The 12,982-nt window shown below is 36.4% G+C and overlaps 1 protein-coding gene across 1 annotated transcript in view; it reads left to right on the forward strand.

The window, feature by feature from the left end:
- SPMIP7 (sperm microtubule inner protein 7) overlaps positions 1–12,982 on the forward strand; it is a 66,286-nt gene that overhangs the window by 33,290 nt on the left and 20,014 nt on the right. Inside the window, exons 3-7 of the mRNA XM_003810552.3 lie at positions 785–861; positions 5,153–5,291; positions 7,106–7,173; positions 11,617–11,658; positions 12,759–12,866. Coding sequence (XP_003810600.2) covers positions 785–861; positions 5,153–5,291; positions 7,106–7,173; positions 11,617–11,658; positions 12,759–12,866 — 434 coding nt within the window. The remainder of the gene's footprint in view (positions 1–784; positions 862–5,152; positions 5,292–7,105; positions 7,174–11,616; positions 11,659–12,758; positions 12,867–12,982) is intronic.

Consider the following 12,982-nt stretch of genomic DNA (forward strand, 5'->3'; position numbering starts at 1 on the left):
GGGGAGGAAAACAGAATACCTGCAAACAATTAAACTCAGTGTATTTTAAAAGCAACCATACATCCTCGAAGTCAATGAGGTAAATTTGTTACTAAAAAAATCGTCACTAGAATTGAACTAGAACTCTGAACCCAAGTTAGAACACTTTTCAAAACTGAGGGTGAATTAAAACATAGAACTAGAAAAAGTTTACATTTGTGAAAGAATTAACAAAAATTGAACTTCAGCAGAAAGAAAATGGAACCAAATACCTAGGGGAGAAAAAACAAGTACAATAAAAAAGCAAAAGGAGGCAACGAATTGGTAAAATATCATTGAAAATTGAAATAAATAGTAACCATTAAAGATAATAATGATTACAACAATAATTAGTTAATTAATTTTGATAAAATAACTGGAAGATAGAGAAAGGTATCTCATAACTAATCTCTTTATGTTATTAGAAGAAAAGACAATACGTTTTAAAAATTTTTTAATTACATTGTGCTAAAACTAACTATTTGCTGATGTTTCCAATTCAAGAGCTTTCTCTTAAGTTCTCACTTTCCATTAACTTTAATATACATTTTGTGAATTTTAATTTAATGATTATGACAATAAAGCAGTGCAAATTCCTTAAACCGGAGAGGAAAAGTAGGGAAGCATTAAATCTGGTCAATCCAAGAGGTGCGTGAAAGAAGAAATATGAAGAAAAAGGAATCCAAAAGAAAACATGATGACTAGAAAACAATAGCAATTTCCATTTATATTTGGTCTCTTTTAACTTATTTTTCATGCCTTCTAGGATGAAGGTGAACCACTTGTTCAAACAAACAAGAAATGTAATTCAAAGGACTCATTTTACAAGTCCTCTACACAAAAGTAAGCAGTTTTCCCAGTGGAATTTTGATTTTGGAATATATTTCTTTTTCCTTTGTGACACATCCTCTTTATGTCTATATTATCCTGGATCTTACGAGTGACCCAGAGGACATCAAACACAGACATTTACTGATATTGATTGCTAAAATAAACATTGAAGGAAGAGTCTTAAGGCACACCTATGCTTGATGGAAGAATAAAACCAAAACAGAAAGTAAATGGTCAAAGAGGGAGTAGGGGGATAAGAGTACAGCATCCTAGAAAGCCAAGACAGAGAAAGTTTAAATGGGAGAATTCATTGACTCAGTCAACAAATATATTGGGTACCTATTACGAATCTATGTTTTAGACTATGAGTTACATCAGTGAGTAGGCAAAGATCTCTGCTCTCAAATCTCTCATTATAAAGGTGTATTGATCTGTTTTCACTCTGCTAATAAAGACATACCTGAGACTGGGCAATTTATAAAGGAAAGAGGTTTAATTGACACAGTTCCACATGGCTGGGGAAGCCTCACAATCATGGCAGAAGGCAAGGAGGAGCAAAGTTACGTCTTATATGGTGGCAATCAAGAGAGCCTGTGCAGGGCAACTCCCATTTATAAAACCATCAGATCTCGTGAGACTTATTCACTACCACGAGAACGGTATGGGGGAAACTGCCCCCATGATTCAATTATCTCCACCTGGCCCCACCCTAGACAGGTAAGAATTATTACAATTCAAGGTCAGATTAGGGTGGGGACACAGCCAAACCATATCAAAAGGGAAACAGACAATAATAAACAAACACACTTAGAAAGTAAATAGATCATATCTTAAAAAGTGACAGATAAGTCTATGAAGAAAAGGTAGAACAGGACAAGATCAGGAGTCCCACATGTACAGGGTAGCAGGCTTCAGTAATAAGTAGGAGGTGTGGGGAGGCCTCCCCAGGTGCTGACGGGTGTGCAGAAATTTGGAGGAGTTGAGAGAGCAGCCATGCAGAGATTTGGAGTGACTCTATACCCTGAAGAGGAAATATAGAGCAAAAGCCCAGGTCAGAAGTATGCTTAAGATGTTAAGGAAGAACAAAAGGCCAGGGTGCCTGGAGTAGGGTAACAGTAGGGTAAGAGGAGGGAGTAGCAAAAGGAGAGATCAGAGAAGTGCTTGGAACCAGATCTTGTGGGACACTTTAAGCAATTGTAATTTTACCAGGACTGTCATTCTGAGTGACATGAGGCTTTAGCAGAGAAGTGGAAAGATCAGACTTATACAAGAAGGTAATAATCATGGTGGCTGCTGTGATCAAAGTAGATTTTTACAGGGGAGAGAAGATGGAACACCAGTTAGGAGGTTATTGTTGTCATTTGGGACAGAGATAATGGTAGCTTGGGGGAGAGTGCTGGCAGAAAAATTTGTAAGCAACGGTTGAGTTCTGGATGCATGTTGAATGTAGAGCCAACACAATTTTCTGATTATGATGAATCTGGAGAAAAGACGACTCAAAAATGATTCTAAGGCTTTGGCCTATGCAGCTGGATGTACTGAGGTTGCCATTTCATAACAAGATGAAGGCAGTGGAGAAGTCAGTTTTACATACATTGAATATAAAGATGTTCATTAGACATCCAAGTGGATATGTCAAGTAGGCAGTGTGAAATATGGATTTGAAGTTTGAGGCAGAGGCCTGGGCCAGAGAAATCAACCGGGGTGTCATGGCTTATAGAAAGGTATGTAAAGCCATGGCACTGAATGAGAACACTAAAGGAGAAGTATAGTCATACAGGCACAGGGCACTGAGTCCTGGCATCTCGTTAAAAAAGAGAAAAAAAGAGGAGAAGCCAGCAATCGAGACTGAGAAGGAGCAACCAGTAAGGTAGGAGGAAGATGAAGAGTCTAGGTGCTGGAAGGCAGATTGAGGATGTGTTCAGGAAAGAGTAATGATTGCCTATTCACATCATGCAAATAGGTCAAGTGGGATGAGGCCCAAGAATGGATAATGGGGCTGACTAGTGGATTTAGAATTCAGCAGAGTGATAGAGTGAAGGCCAAAACACATGGCATGACACAGAGAAATGGATGAAGAGAGAAAGAGAGGCAGCAAAGAGAATAAAGAAATGACAACACGTGTGGACCTCAAAGCACTCCATATCTGCCCACTCTTTTTTCTTCACATATTTTGAACACTTCAGACAGGCTTCACATTTCAACTTCATTTTTTTTTCATTCAAATTAAAAGTATACCCATGACCAAACATAGTGTTATGAAACACATGTATGAACGCCTACTATCCCAGGGGTGTTATGAAAACACTTAAAAACATGATATGAAGTTGGATCTCAAAGTATTAGAACAACATGAGGAAAAGGTCTTGTTCATCAGCCATCTTAGAATCCAACTCTAAGGCTTAAAACATACCTGCTTGCTGAACATGGGATCCTTGCCGAACTTGCTGAACTTGGCATCCTCCATTCTTTTTCACCTCAATTTTCTCATCTTAAAAATGAAGGATGATAACTAAATGGCCCATAAATTCCTCTCTGACTTTTGGGTTTATTTCCCATTGTATTCTTATCTTGATTTTAATTTTAAAAATTCCAGTGATCATCTCAGAAACAGTTAATATTTTAATAAGGTCGTGATACTTCACTCAGAATGGAAAAGTTTTATTATAAGACAAAGTATCAAATCATAGTAGTAAGTAGTTTCTCTTTAAACATATAAAGTATCCTTAGGGAAAAGTTTATTACCTTCATGGAAAATTCCATAAAATATTTATGAAATTTATCAGAGGCTCAAACAGTGAGGTATCTTTTAAGCTTTCATTGAACTCACAGATTAATTTCTTACATACAATACTAGTCAGCTATGGTAGAAAACATTTAAGACTTTGCTATGATTTAAAATATCTTATTATATTTAGTACTTCTATGACACTAATTTTAAGATAAGTAAGTTCAAAATGTATTCACACACAACAAGAACACTATGGACTCATCGCTGATGTATTTAACTTTTCCAATATTATGTTTTTTAATTTTCACAGCATTCCTATGTGGTAGAGACAATTTTTGTAATGGTCCTTTTTCATTCTTGTATCATAAACACCTAGCACAAGTCTTGAAATATAGTTATCTCTGAACAAATATATGTGGAGGAAGTGAGAATCACTGGTAATTCTTTTAAAAATGACTTTGACTCACAGTGGGATTTTTTTGGAAAGATATGCCTTGTCCATAGAATGGAAAGATCAAGTTTCACACTAAGTGTGGATAGGGCAGGAGAAGGTCTGGGGATCCATCTATCTTGTCAGAATATAGTCTTTAGAATGAGGGTTGTATGGTTTTCACTCAGGATCCAATTGGAATTGATTTCACTGTGTCTGTCATATATGCCTGTGAAAAAGAACAACTTTCAAAACTCCAAAGATCCCCATATTTGTGTGTGTGTGTGTGTGTTTAAAATAATTGCATGTCATAGGACGGCTGAAGCCCTTCAACCATGCCAAAAAACTTGTACAATTTGGCTGCATTAGTGTGGAATAGTGGGACTGTTGCTGAATCTTAGGAGGCAGATTATTTTTGCAGGGGAGAGTCCTGACTTTGGCCAACAGCTGACCTTAAGCAAAGGAAATCAGTTTTCTAAGCCATAGTTGATTTGTAAATTAATGGTACCCTGTGAAGGTCAAATGAGCATTTTTTTGGAAACTGTAAGATGTATGTAAGTTTTCTACTTCTGTGTGACAGACTGTAGGAATTTAGCAGCTTCTGTTATCTAGCAGTCCTGTAGGTCAGAAGTCTAGGTATGTCCCAACTGGGTTCACTGTTTAGGGTTCCCTAAGGCTGGAATCAAGGTGTCAAATGAGACTTGGTTCTCATCTTCCAGGATCATTCAGGTTGTTGACAGAATTCCATTTATTGTGGCTATAGGACTGACATTTGTTTCTTCAAGGGCAGACAAAGAGCATGTGTTGTTGTTTTGTGTCTCTTTTTAGAGCTTGCTTGCTTAGGTTGGGCCTATTCAGGAAAATCCCACCTTCTGATTAACTCAAATTCAACCAATTAGGGACCTTTACTACATGTGCCAATCTCTTGGGGCATATAAAATCACATAACACAGGAGTACTACCTCATCATAATCACTTGCTCTGCCTACTGTCCAGGGGAGGTGATTATATATGGTATACACACAAAGGAGCAGGGATCCTCGGGGTCATCTTCGGATTCTCTTATCGTAGTATGGTATTGTTATAAACTTTACCAATTGAATATGCTTTTCATAAGATGTTCTTATTTAATAACTTCATAGAGCTTATGAAGATGTTCCTTGGGATAAGATGCTACCACCAAAACTTGTTCCAGAAGAAACAACATTGGAAAAAGCCGCTGACCCCATCTCACAGTGTTTTACTCTGAAAAGATATAAAGGGGTGCCAGCAATAACTCAGGTCAGCAGACTTCTCTGAACAATAATGTATTTCTCATTGTTATTGAAATGAGTTCTAAAACTTTAAGTCAAAATAATACTTATTTTATTGTTAACAATACCTAAGGAAGTAAATTTATGTAAGATAAGTAAATACACACACACACACACACGTATGGAGTTGAAATTTCCGTAATCGTGCAAGTTATTGATGACTGCAAATACTTTGACGTTTTCAATATTCAAAACTTTTATTGATTATATAAAGACTACCTCTTTCTCAAAAGTCATTTGCAATGACTGTGTTTATTTTTGGAATTGCAAGAGAATTAGTAAATAATGAAGAAGACAGAAATAATTTTACCAGATAACCTATGCTGAAGATGGTTCATAGGATCTAGATCTTAGCTCTGTACTTTTCATGGCAAAAAGAGAAGATCCATAGATTGCTATCTGATGTTGTCGCTTATTATGTGATAAAATAAAGCATACCAACTTTTCAGTAGTGACACTCATTCTTTTTATTTCCGAGTGTCAAGAAGAATTTATCACGGGAATTATCATATCTATGCCATAGCCAGATAACTTTTCATAATGTGTGAATCTGTTTGTGTTACTCCACTGATTAAACCCATCCTTTTTTATTTAAAAATAAAATCCATACTCCTTGACGTGACACAGACCCAATTCTTCATTATTTGCCCATGGTTCCCTCCTTAGCTTCATCCCTGCCCCGTTCTCATCTTCTTACTGTTCCTCTTTATTGCCCAAACATCACCCCACACTGTACTCTGTCCTTTCTCTGCTGAGCTTCTCTCAGGTCCTCAAGTCTCCCACGCTCGTTTCCAGGTTGTGTGCTTTGCAAAGAGTGTTCCACTGCCTTCATCACTCTCCCTATTTATGCTAGGTGAATCTCAAGAATTCTTCAGGTCTTATTGTAACCCTCACTTTTGACCTCCCAACACTGGATTAGATGTCTCAGCTCTGTGCTTGCAAAGTACCTTCTATTTCCATTGATTCCTTTATCTTTTTGTGCCACTTCTCACGCGTAGGAGTCTGGTTAAGCCCTTGGGCTTTTCCCATAATGAAGTTTTTGAGTACATAAAATCCATAGGATTAAAAAGTAAATCAATTATATTGAAATACAGCTCTTAATATAGATCCCAAGAGGTCCCCTGATGGTAGGTTAAGATGCCTAAATTTTCTTGTAAAATTTATTCAGCTTTTACGGAGAAAAATGATAATAAAAGAGGAAAAACATGGCTTTAATATAAAGACTCAAACCTGAGATTTTTCACATAGAAAAAGTGAATTAAAATAAAAATATATATGGTTTCATCTAGCTAATTTTAAAGGATCTCTAAACTACTTTAAAATACTTTCATTACACATTCCTTGCCGTTAAATTCTACTAGCATCCAAAGTCCTTCTTGGGCCAGATGATATTCAAAGCTTAGGATCTAGGCTGGTTTGGAAGTGGGAAACTGGCCTGGGTTTGCAGAGGGTAGACTACAGTGGATCCAAGTCAGAACGGTAGCTAAGGATGAAAACTAAAATCAGACTTTCCACATGGGTTTCGGTATGAAACAGGTGGATAATGAGACAGATTCCAGCTATGAGAAAACAAATTGAAATTGGAAGTCTGAGACCAGATCAAAGACCATGAGTGGCTCCAGACCGAATCCATGAAGTGCTAGCAAAGCTTGGAGAGTGCGTTTCCTAGAGAGCCTGGGGCATAGCTATGACATAGAAAGGACTGTCAAGGGGACAGGAGCTTATCCACCAGAAATTATAACGTGCTCATTAACTGTCATTGATTTTGATGATTATTTTTAGATGGTTGGTGAGCTCTGGGACAGATTTCAAACAAGATCTTTCTTGGCACCAGTCAAACCAATTAATTTGTAAGTTTTATCTCCTAAAGTTCTCACACTAGGTTTCTCACTATCATGTATTGTAATTAAGAAGCTGATGCTGTAGCCCTTGGCTTAGAGGTGTGGGTGAGGGATATGTTCTCTGATGGAGAGCATCCCAGGGACTCCCTGACTCACATCCTTAGGGCTGGGAAATCCCAGGACAGTTGCTCAGTGTGCCTGCTTCCTTTACTTTCTCTTTACCCTCCTAACATTTAGAATATTGGATGTACCATAACCATTTTGGAAAACTGAGCGCGGTGACTCATGCTTGTAATCGGAGCAATTTGGGAAGCCAAGGTCGGAGAATTACTTGAGCCCAGGAGGTAGAGACCACCATGGGTGGTCTGTAATTGAAATTGAGTTGTAATTTCTCTTTTGTAGACATGGTAAGACCCTATCTCTCCAAAAAAAAAAAAAAAAAAATTAATTGGCCAAGAGGGATGGTGGTGCACCTGTAGTCCCAACTACTCAGGAGGCTGAGGCAGGAAGATCCCTTGAGCCCAGAAGTTCCAGGCAGCACTGAGCCGTGATTGTACCACTGCATTCCAGCCTGGGTGACAGAGCAAGATCCTTCCTTAAAAAATAAATAAATAGGCCGGGCACGGCGGCTTATGCCTGTAATCCCGACACTTTGGGAGGCCTAGGCAGCAGATCACCTGAGGTCAGAAGTTTGAAGCCAGCCTGGCCAACATGGTGAAACCCCGCCTGTAATCCCAGCTACTTGGGAGGCTGAGGCAGGAGAATCGCTTGGATCCAGGAGGCAGAGATTGCAGTGAGCTGACATCACGCCACTGCACTCCAGCCTGGGCGATGAGCGAGACTCATCTCAAATAAATAAATAAATACAATAATATAAAATAGGGAGGGCTTTATAAACAATTTGATATAAACAATTACAATATTGCTAAAATCCATGGACTTTATATAAAATAGATTATACATTATTTTCAATCAATTTTTGTATTATATAGTTACTTTGTGTTCTATTAATGTAAGAAACTATGGTTTTATTACTACTACTTCCTTACATGTAATTTTCACATTTAGTCTAAAAAACTAGGTGTTTCTGCCTTTGAAAACATCACAATATTGTCTGTTCATTTTTGCTCTTAACACAACCCACAACACACGTTATCATCTTTGTTTTTATTTTGTATTCATTTTTGAATATTTTATGTACACAAAAATGTATAAGAATATGACATAGTCTGTGTGTCTGCTCCCCAACTTTAGAAATAAAATATTACTTACACAATGGAAAATTTCTGTATTTTTTTTTCTAAGCATATCTATCTTCCTCGAGGAGCATGACTAGTATTCCGGATTTGACGTTTCACATTTTCATGCATTCTTATAATTTTTTAAAACATATGTGTTATTGTTAACCAATATATGGAATTGTGTTCTTTGTCTATAAACCCAGTATTAGTGGTATCATACATATATTTATGCAACTTTATATTTTGTTCATATGAAAAATTACATATGAGGAAGTAATACTAATAAAGTCATAGTTTCTAACATTAATAGAACACAAAGTAACTATATAATACAAAAATTGATAGAAAATAATTTACATTATTTAATTTCACATTATTTAATTTACACAAAATTTATATTTGTGTTTGTAAGATTCATACCTATTGACATCTGTGTTTCTAGGAGTTTGTTTTCACTGTTGTAGAGTCTTCCTTTAAATGGATGTGCCAAAAATTATTCATCCATTCTCGTAATTATTTTCTGATTTTTATTACAGTTGGTACAGTGCCCACATACCTTCACATACCTAAGTGTAAAAATATTTCTGAGTTTTATATACTCATATTTATGTCTAGAATTGTTGGGTCATGTGATATGTACTTCTCTGCTTTTTAAATATTGCTATGTTCTTCTCCAAATGAGTTTCAACAATGGAATCTCCCATTATAAGTGCTTGGGCTCCCATTACTGCACATCACAGCCAGTGTTTAGAATTTTCAGATAAAAAAAAAATCCAGTCTTATCAATAACAAATTGTGCTCCATTATAATTTTAGTTTACATCTACCTGATTACTAACGATCAGTTTTTGCAAGTTTATGACCTGTTTGAATTTTCACATCTGTAACTTGCCTGCTTATATATTTTGTCCCTTTTGCTGTTGGGTTTTTACTTACTGATTGTCACAACTTTTCTGTTCAATATTCTGGGTAAAAATCCTTTCTTGGTAATATGAATCAAAGTATCCCCTTCTAGTCTGTGACTTTTTTATTTTAAGACTTTTCTATTTTTGCTTATCTGAAGTTTTGAATTTTACTGTAACTAAATTCATCAATATTTTTCTTCAGGTTTTGTTGTTTTTGTGAAGATTTTAATGAGTGTTTCTCTGCCTTGAAATAATAAAGATATCCTCCTTTTATAACTTTTTTCTAAAATTTTCAAAATTTTGCTTTTCACATTTATTATTTTTAAAGCATTTGATTATTACTTATGATAAGAGCTGGGGATCCATTTTCCCAACATAAATGGGCAATTATGCTAGCTCAGTTTAATGACAGGATCTTACTAAATAGTTTAATGAGTGATTTGTAGGCCTGTTGGCTAAAGCCTGTGAGTGCTGAGTCACAATGAGCATTTGCAAAAATGAAGTTGAATAGGAAATATAAAAGTGAATCACATGGAATTTTAAAATGTAACTATGTATTTTTCAATAACTACCATGGGCAATTATGAAGAATAGCATGAGACAGACAGACATCACATACGAAAAACACGTGCCACTCCAGAAAAAATTATTCATTCCATCTTTTGCTCTCTGGAATTTCATCTGATTTTCTGGTTTTTAGATGATCAATTTGATCATCGCCTCAGTGGAATGGTTAACCTTATATATTTAACTTTATATTTACCTAATCCAAATTAAATTTAAAGCAAAATGCAGGAGATATTGGTCCACAGCAAAATTAATGAGAGTTTTTGCTAAATTTTAATGATAGAAAATCAATATCAAGGATACCATTTTTAAAATCTTTAACAATTGCACCACTTCAATAAAAGCAGTATAAAGTGACCTTTAAATGGGATTTTTTTTTTTGGTAATTGGTAGAAAAAAGAATGAAATGGAAATACACAACGCTGTACTCAAGTCTGACTACTGGATCTAGAAATGCAAATAGTGACAGTACGGAGAAGAATATTGAGTCTTGTCAGAAAACTACCATTTTATTGAACCATATCTAAAAATGATGTGCAAGATTTTTGATAAAATTTATTTAAAGTATGGTTTTGCCAAATGTGTAAAATACCCCACTATAGACTCCAACGTGTAAATTGAATGGTAATCATTTAAATAAAAGATTGAAATATTTAAAAATTTAACATTATTGACCACGTGTGGGGGCTCACAACTGTAATCCCAGCATTTTGGGAGGCCGAGGCGGGCAGATCACGAGGTCAGGAGACTGAGACCATCCTGGCCAACGTGGTGAAACCCCATCTCTACTAAAACTGCAAAAATTAGCTGGGTGTGGTGGCACGTGCCTGTAATCACTGCTACTCGAGAGGCTGAGGCAGGAGAATCACTTGAACCCGGGAGACGGAGGTTACAGTGAGCCAAGATTGCACCACTGCATTCCAGCCTAGGTGACTAGAGCGAGGCACCATCTCAAAAAAAAAAAAAGAAAAAAAAATTCTTGTTCATATAGCAAGCTGAAGTTGATGATAATCCCATTTGAATACATTTTTTAAAATGTAATTTTTTTCTACTAATTCTTAACATGTGAATGTTAGCTCTAAAACTTTATTGGTATATTGGTATTTTTAATTTACATATCATGTGGTAAAATGGCAAATAGCTCAGGGAGATGATAATTTTTTTATTCCAGTTTACATAGATCCACTTAATTTGTTGATTATAAGTCAGCTGGCAAATGAAAAGCTATGTGGGTTAGTCAGCACTGCCACATCTCAGAATTCTTCAGCATACTATTCACAGTGGAAGCCTCCTGTACGTAAATGTTCCTTCTAAGAGCTCACACAAAGACCTATATGTGAACGTTTATAACAGCTTTATTCATGATCTCCAAAACCCAGAAACAACCAAGATGCCCTTCAGCAGGTAAATAAATAAAGATACTAGAGTATGCCCATACAATGGAATACTACTCAGCAATGAAAAGGAACAAACACAACACACAACAATATAAATGAATCTGAAATACATTTTGAAAGCAGCCAGACCCAAAAATTTATTATATGATTCCATTTATTTGACATTCTGGAGAAAGCAAACTACATCCTTAAATAGTCTCTGTTTAAAATCACAAACCTTTAAAGGACAATTCCTATGAGATATCTGTGAAGGCTTTTGTCTTAATTAGAGGAATACTGTAATAATTTGATGTTTATTAACTTAATATAAATAACCCAGTTGCCTCTCTTCTCTTTTTTGAAGTGTGAGTTCAAGTTCTAGAAGTAAATATATTCCTCTCTATACGTAAGTAATGTTTCTCAGTCTTGTAAAAAAAATTTTAGATTTATATTTTGGTTGTAGTTGCTTTCAGCTCACGCATGTTGTATTCACTTTTTAAGACAACTTATATATTGTAACACATTTCTAATGTTTGTGTGGCACACAGTGCCTGTTTAATGTCAGAAGTCCCATCTAAGGTTTGATTTTGATGAAAGAAAGAAAAGAAAGAAACAAAGAAGGAAGGAAGGAAAGAAAGAGAGAAAGAGTGGTATTTTTCTGTTTTTCCAAATAGGTTACCTTTTGAAATAAAATACCTTGGATGCTACCACTATTGAGTGTTATGAATCACGAAAACTGTTATAATTGCAGAAGGGATGAGATGCTCATTAACAGTGAAGTGCAGGAAATATCACCTCTTATTTTCTACATTTAATGCCGGCTTTCCATGGATGACAAAAAAAAAAAGTACATTATCTGCCAGTTGGGGTCTTCTCCTGGTTTTTAGGTGGAAGAAGAACCTTGAAACAAAGTAGATCCAAGAATATGGAGGAGGGATCTGGACCTTTAGTCCTGGCCCACCCCTCTCATTACTTGGCCTCTTCAGTTCTGCAGTTGACTAGTGTTTCTACCAGTGGCCGCAGAAGTCCTTGAAACTCTCTGATTGGCATTAACTCAGCCTCTCAACTTTCTCTCAGGCCCAAGGGCACGTGGCTTGTTGCCCAAGCTCCTCTGCACCTGTGAGGGTTTCCATTCACCAGGAGCCTTATAATCTCTGGCACACACCCGCCTCTTCCTTGCCCAGCCTCCAGCCGGTCTCCAAAGGAGTTGTGCTGGGGCTGCAGGAACAGCCCGCTTCTTTGTTCAGAAACACAAAACAGCCCTTACTGTCACTCTGGCTCAAACTTAAGATCAAGGTGCATGCCACCGCTCATTCTGAAGAAGAGAAAATTATCTTTATATTTTTTAAGGAAAATTGTTCTATCATTATGCTTTACATTTTGCATTTTGAGCCTTTGATCTTCCTTGGCAAATAAATTTCCTTTGGAAGTTAGAATACTGTTCAATGGTTTCTTCTATGTTTCTTATACAGAAATATATGCCTTCTTTCCTTTCCATTCTAACAGTGGTCATGTGCAGTCTACAAATGCTGATGATGTTGACAACCCCTTGGGAGACATCGCATCGCTAGCCAAGCAGCGGTACTCTAAGCCTCTTTATACAAACACAAGTCGGTGAGTTCCATTCATGATTATTTCCCTTGTTTTATTACTAAGGATGAAACATGATGATGGACTTTACTATAAATGAAGGAATTTAAACGTGGCTTTTATTGAACATTGCTGAAGAA

The sequence above is a fragment of the Pan paniscus genome, chromosome 6 (genome assembly GCF_029289425.2).
Source record: "Pan paniscus chromosome 6, NHGRI_mPanPan1-v2.0_pri, whole genome shotgun sequence".
NCBI lineage: Eukaryota > Metazoa > Chordata > Mammalia > Primates > Hominidae > Pan > Pan paniscus.